Genomic DNA, 23279 nt, shown 5'->3' on the forward strand with positions numbered 1-23279 from the left:
TCAACATTTTCAGCTCTGTTTAAAATTTTTTTTTTCAACGTTTTTATTTATTTTTGGGACAGAGAGAGACAGAGCATGAACGGGCGAGGGGCAGAGAGAGAGGGAGACACAGAATCAGAAACAGGCTCCAGGCTCTGAGCCATCAGCCTAGAGCCTGACGCGGGGCTCGAACTCACGGACCGCGAGATTGTGACCTGGCTGAAGTCGGACGCTTAACCGACTGCGCCACCCAGGCTCCCCTTTCAGCTCTGTTTAAACAGACTGTGCTCACAGATAAACAAAAAGGAAAGGTCAACATCCAAGCAAATCTTTAATTAATATTCATTAGTCTTTACTTGAGTTGACTCTTTGGTTTTAGGGCAGGTGCTATGATTTTCACCCAGAGGAGCTGTAGCTTCCTAAGGATTAGGCCTTGTAACAGTAGGGTGTTTTGCCTGTAGGCAAATATATTTAACCTTCTCTAGATGTGATCATTTGGCTTTTAAGTTCATCCATCTCATCCGTCTCCTAGTCTGTTCTTTAATTTTGGGTAATAAATAGGGATTTTGTTTTTAACTTGCCTCTGTAACCATATTTATATGCCATTTAAATTACCTGTCTCCTGATAACTTAAAAAAAATTTTTTTTTAATGTTTTTATTTATTTTTGAAGGAGAGAGACAGCATGAGCAGGGGAGGAGCAGAGAGAGAAGGAGACACAGAATCCGAAGCAGTCTCCAGCTCTGAGCTGTCAGCACAGAACCTGATGCGGGGCTCTACCTCATGAACTCATGAACTGTGAGATCATGACCTGAGCCAAAGTCGGACGCTTAACCGACTGAGCCACCCAGGGGCCCCTCTCCTGATAACTTTTGACCCTTGGATGGGGAAAGTGAAACAAATCAAGAAATAAAAACAACCCTTTCTAGAACACAAGAACCAATATTTAAACCATAAAAAGGAACACAATCTCTTACATAGGTCTTTATCTGATTAATAGTCTTTAATTTGTTACCTTCACAATTCCTTATGTGGTTGCTTTTTAGGTAATTTTTTTTGTCCATTTGTGCTTGTATTGTTTTTTTTAAAGGAAACACAAATGCATAAAAATCCCTTTTGAAATAAATAAGGATGATATAGGGCGCCTGGGTGGTTTAGTTGGTTGAGCGTCTGACTTTGGCTCAGGTCATGATCTCACAGTTCTTGAGTTTGAACCCTGCATCGGGCTCTGTGCTGACAGCTCAGGGCCTGGAGCCTGCTTCAAGTCCCATTTCTCCCTCTCTCTCACCCTCCCTCACTCACACTTCACCTGTCTCTCTCTCTTTCAAAAATAAATAAACATTAAAAACATTTTTTAAAATAGGGATGATATATTGCTGCAAATGGCATATCCATAATAGTACTGACATTACTTAGCTCTCTTCTGCATCATGCAGTTAAGAAGTGATATGCCTCTGACATGAAATACAGCTACACTGTAAAACCTTATCCTGCCTCTTCTAGAGATCTAAAAATGGTTACTAAACTAAATTCACTTGGAAAAGGGAAAAGTGCTTTTGAGTTGGGTATTGCTTATTAAACTTGGCTTCTCAGGGCTGTGGGAGAGATGTGAGATGGTAAACAGTAGTCTAATTTAGAAAAATCTCACCTTAAAAAATACTGCTTTGGTGACAGTTAAGCAGTTATTTCCCAGGAGTTCATGATGGGAAACATTTTCACGTTTATTTTCTTGTGTTTGTCATTTAGAATGCATAATGATTTACCATTTTCTTGTAGAAACCATAGGAGTGTTTACTTCTTTTCATCTAATGCACTTTACCTTCTCATGGAAGGAATTTATGTGCGTTGTTACCTATTCTGCCTTCTATTTAGAGGTACTGATAATATGACAGAACACTTCTTAAATGGCACATGTCATAAGATGATAGAATTTCATGTTCAGAAATATATTTTATAGAGATTTTATATATTTCTTGGCAGGTGTATATGAAATTGCTTCCCTTTTTGACTTCCTTATTAATTTTTGGCTATTTTTGCCTCTCTTCCCCCAGTCTAGATACTTTTTATCTTGGCTTCCTTGACACTTTTTGCTCCTAAGTCATCTTTCTTAGATTGGTTTTCTGTATTTTATCTTTGCCATTCTGTGTTCATTCTTTTCTCTGATTATTAATCTTGATGGTGTTGCAAGACTCATTCTGAACCTTCTCTGTGCTTCTCTTTATTCCCTTAGGAAACTGATCTAAATGTAGGTACCGCTGATCTATTACAAGGCTTTACGGTTTACACCATGTTTTCATTTCATCTTCCCTAAAATAGATCCTTGTGTTTTTATGACATTGTTATCATTTTATTGATGAGGAAAGTTTGTCTCAGAGAAGTTGTCACTTGCCCAAGATCACACAGCTGGTAATTATTGGAGCCAATACTTGATCTTCGTCTTCTTAATCTAGACCGTCTACTCTTTACACCACACCCCGTGGTACTCTCTTACAGTCTCTTCTCCTAAGCTGTCTGTTAGACTTCTTGACTTATTTTTCTTACTTGAAACTTAACAATGGAACCACATTTATATTTCCCATCATCCCTTCAGATTTCTCTGTAATTATGAGGAACATCACTAGTTTTTTGCTTCTTAGTTTTTGTTTATTCTCCAAATTTGATTATTCATTCTTCTTTCGTGTATGTTCAAGAAAATATTGTTAAAGGAATTTTTACAGTGTTTTTTTTTTCCTTTGTATTATGTAAATCAGAAAACATGCAAGGTAGGGTGGTATAGCAAACTCATGTCTCCTTGTCCCTCAGCCTCCACAGTTACCACTGTATTGCCAATCTTGTTTCATGCATTACCCCCACAATTTTTTATTTTTTGAGGGAGCTGGAGTATTTTAAGTCAAATTCCAGACCTCCTATCATTTCACCCATAAGTACACTACTGGTAGCTCTAATAGATAAGGATTTTTTTTTAATGACAATAAATTATCAAGCCTCACAAAGTACAATTAATATTGAATAAGCAGTCTGAACTACTTTCGGACTTTCTTAATTGTAATTCTCTATTGTCTTTTAAAATTTATCTAGGATTGACTTTATTGTTCCCTTAAATGTTTGGAAGAATTCACAGTGAAACCATCTCAGCCTAGAATTTTCTTCCTGGGATTTTCCCCACTTTTTAAATAGATAAATCATTTATAGTAATCTTAAAAAAATTTTTTTTTAATGTTTAATTTGAGAGAGAGAGAGAGAACATGCAATTGGGGGAGGGGCAGAGAGAGAGGGAGACACAGAATCCAAAACAGTTTCCAGGCTCTGAGCAGTCAACACAGAGCCTGATGCGGGTTCGAACTCATGAACCATGAGATCATGACCTGAGCTGAAGTTGGGCACTTTACCGACTGAGCCACTCGGGCACCCCTCATTTATAGTAATTTTAATGCTGTGCTAACCTTTAGTGTATAGCTCAACACATTTTTACATTTGTATACAATCATAACCACCACCCTGATCAGATATTTCCAGCATCTTAGAAGATTTCTCATGCCCCTTTGCCATTAATACCCACTCTCCAGAGATAACCATTGTTTTAACTTATATCACTACAGTTTTGCTTCTTTTTTTTTTTTAGGTTTATTTACTTTGAGAGCAAGAGACAGAGCAGGGCAGAGAGAGCGTTCCAAGCAGGCTCTGTGGTGTCAGCGTGGAGTCTGACACAGGACTCAAACTCATGAACCATGAGATCATGACATGAGCTGAAATCAAGAGTCGGATGCTTAACTGACTGAGCCACCCTGGAGCCCTTGCTTATTCTTGAACATGATATAAGTCAGTTGTATGTATGTTGGGGCTCTTATGGATAACGCTGCTATGAACATTCTTATGTATGTCTTGATAGACTTATGTACTTACTTCTCCTGTATATATACCTAGGAATGGAATTGCTGGGTCATAGAAGATGACCCAGTGGCTATACGAGATACTGCCAGTTTTCCTGAGTGATCAGGAAATACACTCCTTCTAGCAGTGTATAAGAGTTCTGGGTGATCCACATCCTCAGAAGCACTTGGGATTGTCAGTTATTTTAATTTTTGCCATTCTGGCAGATGTGTGGCAAGGCCTTGTTTTAGTTTTCATTTGCATTTTCCTGTTGAGTAGAGATGGCTTAAGTCCCTCTTCATGTTTATAGACATGATCCGCTTTTGGTAGAGGACCCTCTACTTTAGGTAGTAGATCCTCTTTTGTGACATGTCTGATCTTATTTTTTAATGAGTTCTCTTTGTAGGAATTCTTTATGTAATGATTGAATGACTTGTAGGAATCTTTTATGTGATTTGAATACATGTCTTTTGTCAGACACATGTATTGCAAACTTCTTTCTGTAGTCTGTGAGACAAAGACTCGTTTTTTGTAAATGGTGTTGTTTGAAGAAAAGATGCTCTCAATTTTAATGAAGTCCAGGTCATCACTTTTTTTTTTCCTTTTTATACTTAGTGTTTTCTATAGAAACATTTGTCCACTTCAAGGCCATCAAGGTCCTCTCGTCAGTTTTGCGCTTCACATTTATGTTTGCTATGTCTCTTTAATTTTTATTTTGTGAGATAATAGGAGTCAAGGCTCATTTTTTCTCACACGGCTATCCAGTTGACCCAACATCGCCTAGTCTCGGCGCTCGCCACTTTTTATTTTCGTGCGTGGTGGCTGTAGCAGTTTAGATTACTCTTCGCTGATCCCCATGCTCATTCTCCCATCTTCTGTCCATTTTCCATACAGCTGTTAGTGTTTCTATGATATTTTTAGTTCTTTGTTCAACAAATCAAAGTGATTCTGTATTGCCTATCACAAAAAATTAACTTCCCAGGCTAGTTTCCAAAGTTTTATCTCCCTCATTTTCTCTTTCCCAAAATCTTAATCCCAATCTCTTATCCTGCCGGTACAGTTTTTTCACCACCTCTGTTGTCAGATTGCTCATTTCTGTGCCTTTGCACTAACCATTCCTTCCTTTTGGGAAGGTCTCTCTCTAGTAGTTCCCCATAACTGTTCTGTTCTTCAAAAGCCAGTCATAACATCATTCTCAGAAGCTTTTAGAATCAGCTGCACCTGGTTTTGTCTCTCTATCCTGTCAGTATGCAGGCACTCCTGTGGTACTCGGTTTTACCTGTTACACAGTAAGTGTGCTTTTCAGTCATTTTGTAAATGCTGCTTTTTGTTGTTGTTTGAATGTAAGTTATTTGTGGGCAGGAAATATATTTTCCTTTTTTAAACATACTGCCCTGGAGGGCGCCTGGGTGACTCAATCGGTTGAGTGTCTGACTCTTGATTTCGGCCCACATCATAATCGTATAGTTCATGGGTTCAATCCCCACATTGAGCTCTGTGCGCTGGCAGCACAGAGCCTGCTTGGAACTCTCAGTCTCCCTCTTTCTCTGCCCCTACCCTGCTTGTGCTCTCTCTCTCAAATAAGCAAACTTAAAAAAAAATGGGAAAACCCTGGGGTTCTCATTACGGTGCTACATCTTAGAGTAGGTGCTCAATTAAAATTGACTGATGAGGTTCTGTAGTATACATTTAGTTTCATTTTAGCAGCTATATTTTGATAAAATAAGAATTGCTGTCATCTTTTCATGTGTATTAACGAATTATTATAAAATAAGAGGTTTTTCCCCCCTCTTGTGTTTTATAGATTTGACGTTCATTCGTTGCCTTGTTATTATGTCCCAGGTGAAACTGACTTTTCTCTTTCCTCCTCTTTGTGTGTGTGACTGCAGCACTGATGCGGGTGACAGCCCTGTTGGCACCACCACTGCCACCAACCTGGAACAGCCTCAGGTTATCCCCTCTCAAGGTGACCTTCTAGGAGACCTTTTAAACCTTGACCTCGGTCCCCCCGTCAATGTGCCACAGGTGTCCTCCATGCAGATGGGAGCAGTGGATCTCTTGGGAGGAGGTCTAGATAGTCTGGTGAGTATCTTTCTTCTGTCTTTCTTTTGGTTATTTTTAATTCTTGATGTGCTAAAAAGCTTTAGGACTATTCAGCTTTTTAGAACTAGACCTTTCCTTGATGAGCAGAGCAACGTCCTTTGATAAAGGACAGAATTATTTGTCTTCAGAGAATTAATTGATACTAATTAATTGGTATGGGGCACATTTACAAATGCACAGGATGGTTTTGTTGCCCTGCCTCTAAATAGAACTTGTGATGTTTAGCCAACCTGTTGTTCAGCAATCTTAATATTTAGTATCCTTTCCAGAGCTTATTACTGTTCCTGCTTCTTAACTCTGGATAGCCCCTATAATTCCTTTTTCCCTGAACAGCATATAAATGATCTCAGAGAGATTATCTTGAGTCTTTCAAACCTTTGGCTTTTTTATATTTTATTGGCTTATGCCCTAATTCTGAAAGGCTTTGAGGCAGCCATTTGAGCCATTTGTGTAAAAAAACGTACCTTGATTACAGTTGGGAAGTACTGCTTGATTGGTTCTTTTTGCCCACCCCGCCCTTCCTCCCACCCATACTTCCAATTTAATTAGCTTCCAGGATTCTAATAATAAAAGGCTCCAACGTCCAGAGTATCTGTGACTATGTGCTACCAGTGGGAACTAAAATTAGTTTTTCTTGCTGTACAAGATAAATGAGAAATATTAAGGATAACCTTCCGTCTGTGTAGCAAAGACTAGAAAAATAACAGGTCACATCACATGGCTCCCTGGAAACTAGGTTTTTAACTGAGGTAGAATTAGAGGGACTCTTTTAGCCAGACATTTGCACATTTGTATGTAAAGACATCCAAACAAACTTATTTCCCAACATGAGAAATTGGAAGACATGCCATAGATAGGAAAATATATGTTCTCAGAGATTGCATAATGCATTATGTCTGGGATTTATGCCAGCCAGTACAGGTGCATTTAATTTTTGGCTGGCAGAGGATCTGAGAAAATAGGGTTACGGTCCTATCTCTGTGAGTTGTGCATTTTACTAATGGACAGTCACTGCTTTCAGAGTCTGTACACTGACCAAGCTCTGGACTCCAGCTCATAGGGATGCAAGTAGCACTCCTTATTGTCTTTCTTGGCAAAGTAAGCATTTGCTTTTCATAATTCATATTTTTAATGAGGAGAGTTGACTGATTATGTAAAAATAGCTTCTTCGTGTGATCATTCTACATGGCTGTATAGCCTCCCTGTAGACTCAGAAGAGTCTATGGAGTCTCATGAGACTGAACAGTGAATACTGAAATAATAACAGACTTCCAGGAATCCCACATAAACATTGAAATAGCTTTTCCTGTTCTGTTGACAAATCACCCACAGGTTATGTGTTATGTCCTTCTTAAGTGTATGCCTTACAGCCCTACTTATTAATTTACCTGATGGGTGACAACGTAATGGACTCATTGAACCTAAGAATGACAAATTAAGCTTGAAGGATAGAAGGGAGAAAGAGGCCCTAAATTTTAATGTTGTCTGGCTCTGGCTCAGGATTTTCTGTTCTTCTTGACCCACTTTAGTGGAGAAAGAAACAGACATGTTATGTGCTTATATATAAGCCACAGACATGTGGCTTATATTAGCAGTTGCTGGCCCTTAATGCCAGTGAGTTTTCTCCTTATATTTTGCTTAGCTATCCGCAAGTATACTTCAAATAGAAAAAATGTTGCATTTTTTAGGTTGTAGTAGCTGAAGTCACACATGGGCCTTTTTTTTTTTTTCTTGGTAAAGGATGTTCTTTTGGGGGTGGGGAGTATGTTTCTCCATTTGGATTTGTAAATCCATAGCCTTTGCTATGTAGGCCCAGTCATGTTCCTGTGTAACTCTATTATTTTACCTCTTGCTGACTTCAGTATTCAAAATGGTATATACTTGGTGTTATAGCCCTAGAAAGTCATGTGATTTTCAACTTATTCTGTAATATAAATTTATCTCAGAAATTAAGGAGTAAAAGTTTTGCTTTGTCTGTATGGGGTTAAATATGTATTCACTTAGAGAATTAATATCCTTTTAAGAGACTATCACAAAGAAGGCCTAAACCCAACTGTGTGGAAGATAAATTTCCAAGACAGCCTATGCCATGATATTTTTTAAATGCTTTATTGTTCTTGTGTAAATTATCTAATTTAAAGGGAAAATAGTCCTCAGAGTTTTTACTTAATCTGTATAGATAGTTCTGTTTCTTGAATGAATCTTTTCCTTATGGTAATGCTTTTCAAACTATAATGTAAATCTGTATAAATCTTATAAATCTCCTAGAGATCTTGTATAAGGTAGATTCCGATTTAGTTGGTCTGGGGTAAGACCTAGAAGTCTGCATTTGTAACACGCTCCCTGGTCCGTGAGTCAGATTTTGAATAGTGAAGCCATAGAATTTCTGTAACCACTTTGAACCACTTCAGTTTGGTGCTTGAACCACAGCTGTTGGTAAACCCAGATGCCTTTTGCTCTTGACTTTATTAGTAAACACACTCCTGGAAAGAGGGCTTCTCGAGAACTCTGCCCCAAATTGAGGGAGAGAAACTCTTGAAATTAACTTCTTAAAGGACCTTCTTTTACTGTCTCGGACAAATAGTGTTGCTAGGAGTGGTAGAATTTGACCCAGTGTAAAATTAGGCCTAGGTTAGAGTTATGTGTTCACCTGGCAAGCAGCTCTTGTTACCTTAGCAAGGCCTCTACAGTGTTTCTGCCGCTTTTATCATTGCTGACTAATAAAACCCTACCCATAGGGGTCAGTGCTGTGCTGCTTATGAAGCATGACAGTTACTAACCTTTCATTTAGCTTTGGGGTTCTCAACTCCACCTGCATTAGTCCCACATTAGTACCATATTAAAAAAAATACTATCAGTCTTTGGGCTCAATCCTAGAGTAATTAAGGAGAATTTCTGGGAGTTAGGACCTAGACATTGGTAATTTTGGAAAGATGCCCAAGTTATTTTAATTTTGTATCCAAGGTTCAGAACATTGAGCCAAAGGAAGTTGCAAATGGAGTTAGGTAGAGATGTTAAAATTGATCTCTAAGCCAAGACAGTGGTTTTGATAGAAGATTTATATTCTGGTGGGCCTCTTCAGTACCTCCTACAAAAACAGACTTCTCTGACTTTACCTCTGTTCCTTCCCCCCATGACATTTTTCTGTTGTGATTTGCAATTAGGTGGTCAAGCCTACCAGAAATTGGCCAGGAGTTGAATTTGATCAATTTAGATTTAGTTATTCAGTCCCAACATTCTTTTTACTTTTACTCACTTTGCATAATTGGAGACTGGAAATTGTTTTTGTATTTTGGATTGTCTCCCATTTTTCTGTCCTTCTGTCTTATAACTTGATATTCACTAGAGAATGTTCTTCTCTTTTCATATTCTTGTGATCCTCCCATTAGATCTTGTTTTACCTTCTTTCATTATCACGTTTATAAAATTTTGAGATTTAGGGAATAGAGGCTTTTTCTAGAATTGTTGTTAAGGAAATATTTATCTGTTTATCATTGTTATTATTCTTATTTGCCATAACACCTGAAGACTTCAGCCTTCTTCCATCAATAACAGTGACTTCTAACAGCTGTGATTTTTAAACTGAAAAAGGAGTGAGTGGGGATATTGTTCTGATATAGAGAAAATACACAGGGGTGCCAGGGTGTCGGTTGAGCATCCAGCTTCAGCTTAAGTCATGATCTCGCAATTCATGAGTTCAAGCCCCACGATGGGCTTCCTGCTGTCAGCGCAGAGCTCACTTTGGATCCTTTGTCCCCCCCACAGCTACTACCCCCGCCCTTCCCCCGCTTGCCCTCACTCTCTCTCTCAAAAAGAAACATTCAAAACACACACAGACCCCATGTCTCCTAGTTGATATTTATTTATTTATTTATTTATTTATTTATTTATTTAGGAGACAGGCATCTTTGAAAATCATTGATTTAGGCAGAGCTGCAGATTTAAAAAATGGAACGCTTTTTCATCATCGGACTCGAGTCAAAGTGGATTTCCTCCATACTCTTTTCAGTCTCCTTACTGAAATAACCCCATTTTAGTTTCTGCCTGCCTTAGCATATTCTCTTTTGCTTGAACTCTGTAGATAGTTTCCTCCTTCCATTAATATAAACTTAACTGTCACCTTGATGTTGGATGAATTGTATTGAAACTTCCATAGTTGATGTAAAGCAGGATAGTATACTATCTAAATGTAGGCTTACAAAAGTAGTTACTTGAGTCTTTGTTTCTTAGTTTCAGAAATCGTGTATGGGTCTTTTGGTGCCTCTAATACGAAACCTAAGAAAGTGCTCATTCTGGGTAGTGTGATTTTTCTGACAGTCCAAATCTTGGTTTGGTGTAGTGTGGGAGGTGACCTGACGCCCATGCTCATAACTCCTGCATACGTGTTATAAACGTACAGCATTTGCTGATAGGTCTGACATCTGTGAGATCACTAAAGTAATAATAATTGAGTCTTGATTTTTGTTGTTGTTGCCTTTACTTTCAGGCTGTCAGCATAGACCTTGGCTAAATTATAGCCTTTTATTCATCCAAGGTGCCGTGCACTATTCTGTTTAGATAAATAGCGCTATTGTACATGAAGAACGGAAAGGAAGCATTATCCAGAGTGCCCTTTCTCTTTGCTGACAAAGGTTTTCCTGCCAGAGAAATGTCCTTTCAGTGTGCCCAGCTGGAGTATTGTGGGATAGAGGAGAAATGGCCTTTTCCTAACTCCAGTGTATGCTTTTCAAATCCTCCCACTCTATGCTGTTGTTTTTTTCCAGTATAATTAACATGCAGCGTTATATCAGTGTCAGGTGTACAATAGAGTGACTCAGCAATTCTCTACATTCCTCGGTGCTCATGATGATAAGTGTGCCCTCCCACCCTTTCTTTTATTTTTGCCTTTCAGAAATTTTAAGTCGGGAACTATTTTAGTGATAATTTTAGTTTTTTTTAGCCCACAGGACTAAACCACTACATACTAGCTTTGCATCTTCCTATTTCTTCCTCTGGAAAATATTTGCAGTGATTAAAGAGCTTAAGTTTTAGAGTTGGTGCTGTTGTGGAGAGAGGTTTTTGAATTATAGCCCAGTTTTGCCTGGTAAATCTTCAGTGTGGCTTCTGTAACCCCATTGTCTTTTTTTTTTTTTTTTTTAATATTTATTTATTTTTGGGAGACAGAGTGCAAGCAGGGGAGGGTCAGAGAGAGAGGTCGACACAGAATCTATCTGAAGCAGGCTCCAGGCTCTGAGCTCTCAGCACAGAGCCCGACATGGGGCTTGAACCCACAAAGTACGGGATCATGCCCTGGGCTGAAGTCGGACACCTAACCAACTGAGCCACCCAGGCGCCCCAACCCCACTGTCTTTTTATCAATGTGTAGATTTGACCAAGGCTGGCCTCAGGCAATTTGGGGGAATAATTACTCAATACTGAGTTCAATTTCTGTTCTGGTTTCCTGTGCTGCAACTCTTGTAATTTCTAAACCTCAGAATAACTCTGCAGGGAAATTGGTATTGAACCCCATTTTATAGAAAACTGAAGGTGTCATAGCAAGTAAGTCTCAGAGTCAAGATTTGAACCCAAGACTATCCTGTGATTCTTCTAGTTTGTTGTCATCTTCTAAAATAGAGTCTGGTCTCACCTAACTTTGGTACTTTTCAAACTGGAGTACATGGTCTATGGAGTACTCAGCAGAGTGCAGATGAGCTGCAGAATAAACTTGGCTCATCGTCTTGCAGTGTCATTCTTATTTGATGGTAAGGAATATAAACACAGACTAAACACCGCTGTGTAAAGGCTTAGACTGTAAAATTGCATGAATGTTTAAGATAAAACACAAGGCTTGTTTGCCCTGTGCCTCTTCTCGCTGTACATCCCAGGTGTTGAGTTTGGGCTAGCGTGCCACTAGGAGGCACATGAAAGCTTGAGAAGGACTGTAGAAGTGTATTCATTTGTGAAAACAGGGACCATATAAGTTCATACATCTGTTTTGCAGCAAAAGGAACAAGATTGTTCATCTTACCCTCTTTGTAAGCAGAGCCACAAAATGCTGTCTTCTCATCTCTTTGCCAGTGAACTGTGATATAAACCACTAGTGCTATCAAAGCAAATAAATGATGCACAGGGCATTCTGCTGAAAACTTGCTGTCAGAACTGCTCCGACAATAATACACTTCCTCTCTAGAAAGGACTTTGGCCTTAGGATGGGGACTGGGTCCTTTTTTTCCCTAATTGGTTCTGTTCCTGTGTGTCAGAAATGTCGATGCCGATAGGATGCTCTAGGCCAGTTGATGAAACAATTTTGTCAGGCTTCTGTCCATTTTGTGATAATTTTCTCCAATAAAATGATTCATTTCAAAATTGTCCTCCCAAGAAGTAATATTGCTAGTATTCCTGTTTATATGGTTAGTAGAACATTCATTCCCTGAATAAATATTTGAGTGCTGTTTCTGTATCAGACTTCATTCTGTGTACTGGGAACATAGTTGTGTCTAGCCCTTGCAAGCATATGTTCCGGTGTGGGGAAGAGAGATGACAAACAACTCTATAGGCAGGTAGTAAGGACGGCAAAGGAAAATGAGACAGGAGGAAGAGCTTCTCCTGTGGAGTTTTACTCTACTCCTCATTGGGTTCTGTTGGAGCTAAGAGACTGCTAGTGACACATTCTGTTCCTTGTCCCACCTCAGGAAGTGTTCTGTTACATCCCCCTACTTTGCTGTTGATAATCAAAGCCCTTTTTTTCTGTCAAGCTAAAGAGTCATCTGATGATTTTGTGGGATCTCAACTAATTTTCACTATTTCACATTTGGTCCATTCTTAGCTGTCAGTTTGTTTAATAGCTTTTGCATGGTTACAGATCCTTTTCACCAGTTTTAGTTGTATTTTATGATACTTTTCTGAATAGCTTTTTGAAGATCAAATTAATATTTGCAGCCAAACAGCTGAAAATTACACTTTTACCTACTTTTACCTAGGAGATGTTGTGTGCCTTCTAAAATCTAAAACCCTAATAGGAAAAACATAGACTAATGTTTTTAACACCAATAGGATTTTGGTACAAATTTTATTATTTGTGATGGAAATCACTGTATGCTATTTTTACATCATTCTATTTTGACTCCTTAATAATAACAGAGCTATCAGTAAGCATTCCTTTAGACTCCCTTTAATTAAATCAGTTCTGAAAAGCATTACATGAAAAAGGTAATAACTCTAGACAGAAGCAAAGAAATTTGTGAGCTTAAGATCTGCACTTCTAATTAAGAGAATGTCTTGAGACGCTCAGCACCACAGGTTTAGAAGAGGTCAGTATATTTTGGACTGGCCAGATACACGTACCTGAAAGGAGCTAACCAAGATTGGCCATTGTGATCATTATTTGTGGAATTTTTTCTTTTTCTTTCTTTCTTTCTTTCTTTCTTTCTTTCTTTCTTTCTTTCTTTCTTTCTTTCTTTCTTTCTTTCTTTCCTTTCTTTCTTTCTTTCTTTCTTTCTTTCTTTCTTTCTTTCTTTCTTTCTTTCTTTCGTCTACTTGGTGGCCATCTCAGCTGATAACCCTTTTTTTTTTTTTAATATTTATTTATTTTTGAGAGAGAGACAGAGACAGAGTGTGAGCAGGGAAGGGGCAGAGAGAGAGGGAGACAGAATCGGAAGCAGGCTCCAGGCTCCTAGTTGTTAGCACAGAGCCCGATGCGGGGCTCGAACCCATGAACCATGAGATCATGACCTGAGCCAAAGTCAGACACTCAAGTCATCCAGGGGCCCCTGATAACCCTTTTATAAAAAGACTTCTTTTCTTTTCTTGGAGTCGGGTAGACTTGTTGCCTTTAGAACCTTAGTCCTGACTTCTCCCTCTGTATTTCTGCTATTTAGCATTTTGCCATTGGATGAGGGTGTTTTCTTTTGGTATCTAGCTGAACTAGAGTTGTGGGCAGACTCAGCTAAAACTTTTGGCTCAACCTGGTTCTGTTGCAGAGATCATATAACAATGCTGAAATCCCTTTAGCCCATAAGTTACAGTAAATCACCATGAACTCATTGCTTTCCATCCAGTTAACATTGCAAGGATACATTATTATATAGTTCAGCATGAACTGAGCCCAGTTCAGCACTACTTCAGGGATGGTAAAGTGGCCAGTATTAGCAGTGGCCAAATGTTAATATTATTTTCAGTGCCATTTAATGACTACCGCCAACTATGATTTAGATGGGGGACGGGGGGAACCAAACCACTGTGGCTTGGTTCACTAACCATACCACCATTTGGACTTGGGTATCAGCTTCAGACCTTTCAGAAAATTCTCACTTTTCAACATTTGAAATATTGTTTTGCCAACATTGGCACTTCTCCTTTCTTCATCTTCATCTATCCTGGTTTAGCTGGCATTATTTCCTTCATGGAGAAAATGGCAGCTGTAGTAAGACAATTCTGGGAACTGTGGGAAGTGGTTAGCTCCAAGAGACACTTAAAACACAGTATCTAGACACCTGAGATGGGGATTAAAGCCATGCCCTGCACACCTAACCCTTTTCACTCTGCTCCCACCAGCTCACTGGATAACAGATATTACTAAATTTTTACAAGTCCTAGTTTGGCTGATTTTGTACCCTACCTGATAAGTATAGCTGGACTAAGATGAATCTAGTCTGACTCCAAATAATACCAACAACTGAACTGAAATGGTTGATGGCTAGTTGAGGCCAACATGAGAACTTTTCTGAGTTTTATTCAGTTTTCCAGCTTCTTTTTCTTAATATTTGCAATCATCCTGCTTGTCACTGTAGACAAGAGAGGCCACTCACTGGGTAATTGGCTCCCATCCTTGCTGACATCTCTTTATTAGTCACTCCTGCCCATGACTGTGCTATCACCTTTGTCATGTTTTCCAAGAAGAGGATGATAACCTCCCCTAGGAACTTTTTCAGTCAAAAGGAAAGATGCTGAATAAAGTCTGAGTAGGTTACAGTTTTGCTAGTCAGAAAACGTATTGAAGCTATCCTTTCCCTTTGCTCTCTGGACATAGGTGAACCTTTACATATTTGGCTATGTGTCTCTTGATACCCTTTGGGTCCTGTCTCTTAAGATCAGATTTCCTGATTCTGGGTTGAAGCTGTGTTGTATCTGATATATTGAACATAAACATGGGAGTATTGGAATTGCTTTTCAGTTTCTTTAATGGTTTTGAATAAAATTGACAAGCAGTGTGGTGGGGAGAGTACATTCAGATCTTATCTGGCTAAGATAATGTTCATATAACACTCAAAGATAATAAGAATGAAATCTAAGAAAATAAGGGCTGTAAATGGGCTTTATTTCCTTTGGAAATAATACCACCAGTGAGTGCCTTTTATCAATGTCTTTTATTGAATTTAGCATATTGGATAAAACCACTGTTTCTCTTCCAGTGTGTGGTTTCTTCCTTGCCAAGTGCCAACCAGGTCCGTAAAGAATTTGCTCTTTTAAGCTTGGATTGTACACCTGGCCAGAGGGGAGGAGAATGGTTGAGGGGAAGAAGGGATAATAAGCCCATCAGAAAGTCAAACCAGATCAAAGCAGCAGGACAAATGAGACACTGTACATTCATCCCACCCTTATTAAGAGTTTTTTTTTTCCTTTCTGCTCAAGTTGTAACTTTCTTTTTATTCAGGAGTTAGCTCCAAAGTAATTTTGAATGGATCAATCTTTTCTGATTCCAAATATTAATTCTTTAAGGCATTGGTTTTCAACCTTGTCTATACATTAGAATCACTAGGAGAGCCTTTCAAAATTCTGATGCCCGGGCTCCACCCCAGCACAATTAAATCACTACGTTGGGGGGCTGAAACTCGGGCATAGTGTTTTTTTAAATGCCTCCCCACTATACACACACAGGTGGTTGACTGAATTGTGTATCTAAAGTTGAAAGCCATAGTTGATAGAACCCAACTGAAGTACTCCTGAAAAATTTATATCTTATTCCATAAACCTCCTGTAATCAGCCTGCCTTTGCAAACTTATTTTCTGTGGCTGTTTTTTTTGTTTTGTTTTGTTTTTTTATATACACATATCTACCCTGTGCTCAGTCTAATTGGACTACTCATTCTTTTTGATCCTACTATTATTCATGCTCTTTCAGCCTTTGTTCATGCTATTTGGGAAATAACCTCCCCCATTTTTGCTTTTTATAATCCCACATTACCACCTCTTTGAAGCTTTTCATTATCCTTCAGCCAAAAGGAGGCTCTTCCCTTCAGTACTTACCTTTTTTGCTTTAGTATATTCTGTATGGTTTTGCATTCATGTTCTATTTCTCCTGCCAGTTTGCAACGTCTGGGTTTTATTCATCTATGTATTCCCCTCACTGCCTGGCATCTTTACATTCCCCATAGTGCCTTGTATCCGGTTGACATTATAGGAGTGTTTGTTTGAATAAAAGGTGGTTTTCAGATGTCATGCTACAGATGTGTGCTATTCCAGAACCAGGGAGAAAGCAGGTGTGTAATATCTTTTCTCTTTACTTTAGACTTTCCCAGTTATTTGAATTCTTAGTTGTGGTGACCTTTTTATTTATTTACACATGTTAATTTTTGGCTTGTATTCAACCATTAAGTAATTTTCAGGAATCAGGTTCTAGAAATGGCTCTTTGAGGTTTGGAGTGCTCTGTAACTTAGTGCAGAGGATGCTTAGTAATGCTAGTTCTGAAGCACCTGCCTTTTCTGTCACGGTAGAAACAGAATTTTGTCGTATGTCTCCATGTTTTTCAATGTAGAGTATTTTTTAGATTTTGGCAACACTGTTTCATGTATTTTTTCACTGCGAAGATAAATACTCTTTCTCAAGTCCTGAAAACCAGTACAATTTTGTTTTTTAACATAACCACACACAAAGATTTCCAAGTTTCTACCACTAAATGACAGATAATAAAGGAAACAGTGTTTTGTAGAGTAGACAAGGCATTTGGTGATTCAGAGAAGAACTTCAAATGTACAATGAGAACTAGGGAAGAGGCAAATGTGGAATCGTAGCCAAAAAAGGTGGTGTTTGCTTTTTAAACAGCGCTGGTGTGTGTGCGTGTGCGTGTGTGTGCGTGCGTGTGCGTGTGTGTTTCTTCATGCCAGCTATTTTCAGCTTCTGTTCTTCTTTAATGCTTTTGTCGTGGAAGACTGACTTCAGGGTGAATTATATCAGAGCCCTGAGGGGAGAAAAGGCCAGATTAAGACCATGTGGAATTATTTTCCTGTCACCTAGCTAATTAAGTCCATCTAATTCTCCAATAGTTAGCATCCTTTTAAATGATCTCCAAATAAATCACAGCATTTCTCCTTAGTAGTGTCAACTGTGAAAGAGATTTGAAGCATTGCATGCCTTCCTACTTCCTCCCCAGATAGGATATCTTCCTCTCCCAGCTGTTTTCTTTCTTAGGAAAGTTCTAAACTCTAAAAATCACTCTTGTTCAACCTATAATTTTTGAAGCTTGAAATTGCTCAATACTGGTTTGGTTCCCACTTTCTCAGTGGAACAGCAGGTTTTATAGATCAAAGCACATTTTAGTTTTTCTTTGCTTTTCTTTTTTTTTCTCCCTTAAATTTCCTTTGAAGGAAAAAATAAAACACATTCAAAACATTACTCCTTGGAGATAGAGCTTCTTGGAATATGTAAATTCTTTAAGTCCTGTTTCGGTTTGTGCCTATGTACCCCAGTGGGAAGATTGGATCTGAAACATCGCTGAGATGTCCCAGCTCCATCTTCTTTCCAAGTTTTCTCAGAACTCCCACACACCGTCAGTGCCACTACTCGGTTCCCCTAGGACATATTTTCTTTGCAATCTAGAATTTCTTTAGGCTTTGGGAGTCAAGTTGAATAGCATGTATTCCTAGCAACTTGGTAGAGCTATTTACAGATTCTAAATGGGCATCTAGTACTTAGCTAAATGAACTCTACCTCTCTCTCCTCTCTCTCCTTCTCTCTTTCAGCTTGGCAGTGACCTTGGCGGGGGCATTGGAGGAAGTCCGGCAGTAAGTGCCATCCGTTTTTTTCACCATGGGATGCGCTGCCCCCTGTTTGATGCCTTTCCTATGCACACATTCTCAGGCCAGCCACCGCTGCTATCTAGCATTGTACACCAGAACCTCTGTAGAAGCATATGAAGAGTAGAAAGTGGCGTAGGGTTACTTGGAATCTTCGGAGGTGTACACCACATGTGTAGGGACATCTTTAGGGATTGGCGCTCTGGTGTCTACAGAGGTCTTTGTCTTCCTGACATTAAAGAGCTAAAGGAAATGGAACCTGCCATCTTGACTAGAGAATGTTCTTACTCTTTAGCGTCATCTACAAAGAACTTGAGAGAGTCAGCTGGACTCAGAGGGAGACTCTCCTCGTAAGTGACTGAGTTTGGGGGTATGAATATCCATCTCCCCCCAGGAGAGTTTCCTACCAGATATTTATGCCTAAATGGGAAAGTAAGACTTGTCTGCACCCAAGTGGAACTAGAACTGCTTTCTAAGTTGGATGCTTCTTCTTTCTATAGAAACAGCCTCCCCCTTCGTTAGGGTGCCTGTAGGCCTTTTGCACAGAATCATGGAAGCTAAAATTGGAAACAAACAGAAAAGATCTTGGATCACTCTGTTCCTGATCCTACTGTTTTAGTCTCTCTTGATAGAACTTCTAAAGAGTGTTTGTATATCATCAGTGATGAAAAAATAACTGTGATGATTAAAAGGATAAAGAATATACTAATTCAGCTCCTAAGAATATTATAATTATGATGTATTCTTGTTGTTTTATCAATACTACTAAAATATAGAGCAACAGGTTAAGGGCTATTAATGTGTTCTTCCTGGTCCCCCCTGCCCCTTCCCTTTTTCCCTGCAGGTGGGACAGTCGTTCATCCCATCATCAGTGCCTGCAACCTTCGCTCCTTCACCTACTCCTGCTGTGGTCAGCAGTGGTTTGAACGACCTGTTTGAACTCTCCACAGGGATAGGCATGGCACCTGGTGGATATGTGGCTCCTAAGGCTGTAAGTAAAGCAATACTTTCGTAATGAACAAGACCTGAATAACTTGGCATTTTTTGTTACTTCCACTGATAATAAATCCGAAGTTTGGGCCCTTGTCCTAGAGGATTTAAGAGGAAGATAAAAAGTGGTCTAAAATTTGGCAATAAGAAGCACTGTAGCATCCTCATTAACCATTTTTATAATTAGACTTAAAATTAGAAGTATTGAATATTTGTGTTTTGTTCTTGTGTAGAAATGTTGTCTGGCTTGTCAGCGCTGATGTCAGTCTAGTATAAATCCAGTTAACAATGCAACAGCAGGGTCAGGGAGGGTAGAATACACTAGAGGGGTACATATACACTAGAGGGGTAACGTTTTTACTTGTCATCCTTTCCATTCCCTGTTTCAGTTGGTATTACAGATGGATTCTACTACACTTGTTGCTCACATGCAGCCTTCCTGGGTTTTAGTGTACCTTTTTAGAGTGCTGATTTGGGTTTCTGTCATTGGTGCTTTTCTAGTCTCAGCCTTGCTTAATGTCATGCTCAGACTGAAATTCAAAAAGGGAAACTCACTGTAAGTGAAGCTTACTTCACCCTTTGGTGAAGTACCATCCAGCTAGGCTCAGTCTCTTGTAATTGCCTTTCTGAGGGACAACCTGCCTGTCTGTTTCCTAAATTCTCTACCTGCTCACCTGACTCGTGGAGGATCCCTGCTACAGAAATATAGACCAGTTGTCCATTCCAGGGTTCATAACTTGATCTACACAGCAGCTGAAGAGAGAAGCCAAAAATAGGATTTAAAACTGAACCGTAATGTTTTGGCGCAATACAGTAGCTTTGTTGTGAGGTTTCTGTGTTGGATATTATCCCATAGACTTTTCATTGTTGATTAAAAGATTATCTAATGCATTTTTTTTTACTAACATTAAAGTAATACATACAAATGACAAATGTAAATAATGCGGAAATAACAGATGGAAAATTAAGTCTTTCTGCCCCCACTTTCTCATAGATAGCCCCTATTAACTTTTGTGTGTTCTATAAGAACATATACCTATGTCTGTGTCCTTTAACAGTACTAATGTCAGTGGAATATACTGTTTTCCATCTTGTTTTTTCTCTGCTGTATTCTTTTGAATGTCTGTATCCACTGTATTGATGTACCACAATTTATTTAATCATTCCCCTGTTGATGGACATACAGGTTATTCCCTTAGTCCTACCAACTCCTCCCTCTTTCTTTGTCATTATAGCACTGCAGCAAACATCTTTGTGTATGTATAGTGTGGTATATATATAAATATCAAAATAGACATTCTCTGGGGCGCCTGGTTGGCTCAGTCAATTGAGCATCTGACTCTTGATTTCAGCTTAGGTCGTGATCTCACGGTTTGTGGGGGTGAGCCCTGTCCAGCTCTGTTTTGACAGTGGAGCTTGCTTAGGATTCTTTCTCGCCCTCTCTCTCTCTCTCTCTGCCCCACCCCACTTGCACTCTCTCCCTCTCTCTCAAAAAATAAATAAACATTAAAAAATAAAATAAGTATTCTCAACTTACCTTCTAAAAGGAGACTTCAAATTACATTCCCAGCAGCACAATGCAAAGTGCCAGGTTGCTTATATTCTCCATTAAGGGTTATTGACTTTTAGGATTTTTGACCCTCTGATAGATGAAAAATATCTTATGGTTGTTTTGTTTTATTTTCTTCTCCTTTATTTCTTTAGTGTGGCCAAATATGTTCCCAAGTTTATTCACTACCCACTGATGCTTTGGTATTTAGTCTTTGGTGGTCAGAACAATTCATGAATTTTCTGATTTTTTTTTTTTTTTTTTCTTAATTAACTCTTACAGTCCAGGGGTTTCTGGGGCCAGGGGTGGGTTATGGATGAATTATATAGAAAGGATAGACATTCAAATTATTTAAACAACATCTAAGTACTATTTACTGGAACCTATAGCAAGAGTTAAAAATCTACATAAGACATGGTCTTTGTCCTTAAGATTACTGATAATAGTTTTGGTGATGATTAAAAGAAAAGTCTTCAAAGATACAGACATACTATTTTCATTAGTAGATTCAGTTTCTTCACTTTTAAGCCTGTTACCAAAAGTGCCAATTAAAAAAACCAAACACATTATACTCATTGGAGTCTTTCTTTTCCTTGTCTATACAGTTGGTAGCAGTACTCAAGCAGTAAAATGACCAAGTTGAACAGAAATGGAGAAGTAGCCAGGGTTACTCATATACTGTGTGTGTGTGTGTGTGTGTGTGTGTGTGTGTGTGTGTGTGTGTGTGTGTGTTTGGTTTGGTTCTTTAATTGAGGATGATCTCAAAATTCAGAAAATATGACATTATCGGAGCCTTTTGGATCTAACTTGATATTTATGGTATAAAAATCACCATAATTTCCTAAAGAAGTGAAATCTTAATTTAATCTTTGTATATTCAAAACAAAGAGCATGAAGATAAATCTTGTGTGGTTCCATTGAGCTTTATACTGTCTTTTAGGTCTGGCTGCCTGCAGTAAAAGCTAAAGGGTTGGAGATTTCTGGAACATTTACTCACCGCCAAGGGCACATCTATATGGAAATGAACTTCACCAACAAAGCTCTGCAGCATATGACAGATTTTGCAATCCAGTTTAACAAGAATAGGTAAGAAGTCTGAGTCCTTGGCTCAATCACTAAACAGCATTGTGCCTTGTGTCCAACAAGAGAATGTTCCATTTAACAATACGTTAGATATGCATGTCAGAAGGGCGCCTGGGTGGCTCAGTTGGTTAAGCAGCTGACTGCCAGCTCAGGTCATGATCTCATGGTTCATGGGTTCAAGCCCCACATCAGGCTTTGTGCTGATAGCTTGGAGCCTGGAGCCTGCTTTGGATTCTATATCTCGCTCTTTTTGCCCCTTCCCTGCTCGTACTCTGTCTCTGTCTCTGTCTCTCTCTCTCTCTCTCAAAAATAAATAAACATTAAAAAAAAACCAACTCTCATGTAGGCAAAGGTTGAGTGTAGAGTGAGTGCTGGCTCTTGTGTGTCTGTTCACTTGTCAGCTTCAACTCTGGAAGCCCTGAGGAATTTTCTTGAGACATTTATTCATATGGAATAAGGAAATCAGAACTTACTGTCTTCTTAAAGGATTCTAGGACTAGAATGTTTTTAATAAACCATTTACCAAAAAAAAAAAAAAAAAAATTCTAATTGAAATCCATTTATTCATTCAACAAATAATTGTTTAGCATCTATGTGCCAGACATTCCTAGGTGCTGGTGCTAAAGTAGTGAACAAAACAAACGTCTGTCCAAATCCCACATTTTGGTGGGAAAAATGAACATACTTTGATTTATGTAAGATATTTGAAAGATAGTATACCTGTTAGCTGAATATATAGGGTGACAATCTGCTTTGCCTTAATAAGGAAGAGAACATGAAAATGTAAAATATTGATGTCCTGTAGTTCTGAAGCATCACTGTTCATTATTAAATATTGTGGTTCAGGAAACTGCCTGCTAGACTTTGATGGCAGATTCATAAATACAAGATATTCAAACTTGTTTCTAACAAAGTAGTAATTGGACCCCATAAAGCAGATTTAATAAAATTTGTTGATGACAGCTTGCATCGGCGACTGTCTTACTTACTTCTAAGCAATTGGAAATAACTTCTATACCCTAGATTTGAAAGTTGGCACATTAGAAATCACTTAAGTGTCTAGAGAGAAGACTTTCTCAGGTTAGTTCTGTTTCCAGCTATTTTCAGGGAGCTGGCCAGGTTAAAAGCCAAGGCTGATGGACAGATTTGTTGTAATAATGGCAGTCTGCATAGCCTATCTTCATACTCATATCTATTTGTGTTTGCCTTTTTTTTAAGTCTGATATTGAGAAAACCTTATATCTTTGTTGATGGTTCTGCTTTTTTTTTTTTTTTTTTTATAAAATTCCATTAGTCCCTGTTTCTGTGAAGATAGTCTCTTGATTTCCTACTGTAACTTGTATCTATTCTGCCCCCCACATTGCCTAATGTCAATAGTACTATCTCTCTTTGGATTTACTTTTGTACCTGAAGTATACTTAAAATTCTACTACTTGATTTGTCATCTTTGAAGTCCATTTATGACAGATGAGAGATGAGGCCAAGAGCTTATTTTTCTTTTTTCTACACACTTACTCCCCCCCCCTTTTTTTTTGTTTTAACCTTTATCCCCATCTTTGTTTTGGCTTGGATTTGTGCTTACTGCCAGTCCTTTTATTTAAGTTTTCCTTTCTTGAGGACATGTCCTTTCTTGAGGTATGTTCCTCAAAGGGGGCTCATGTAAACAGCAGTCCTGTGAATTAGACAGTCTTTTGTGGTTAAAACTATGACCTTTA

At 38.7% G+C, this 23279-nt stretch overlaps 1 protein-coding gene across 4 annotated transcripts in view; it reads left to right on the forward strand.

Moving 5' to 3' along the window:
* Nucleotides 1–23279, forward strand: part of AP2B1 (adaptor related protein complex 2 subunit beta 1) — a 127275-nt gene that overhangs the window by 64376 nt on the left and 39620 nt on the right. For 3 of the 4 annotated variants that reach the window (XM_023244427.2, XM_023244430.2, XM_023244428.2), the window contains 4 exons: nt 5738–5930; nt 17889–17930; nt 18787–18933; nt 21422–21567. In XM_023244427.2, coding sequence (XP_023100195.1) covers nt 5738–5930; nt 17889–17930; nt 18787–18933; nt 21422–21567 — 528 coding nt within the window. The remainder of the gene's footprint in view (nt 1–5737; nt 5931–17888; nt 17931–18786; nt 18934–21421; nt 21568–23279) is intronic. The other variant, XM_023244429.2, reaches the window with a different exon arrangement.

The sequence above is a fragment of the Felis catus genome, chromosome E1 (genome assembly GCF_018350175.1).
Source record: "Felis catus isolate Fca126 chromosome E1, F.catus_Fca126_mat1.0, whole genome shotgun sequence".
Lineage (NCBI taxonomy): Eukaryota > Metazoa > Chordata > Mammalia > Carnivora > Felidae > Felis > Felis catus.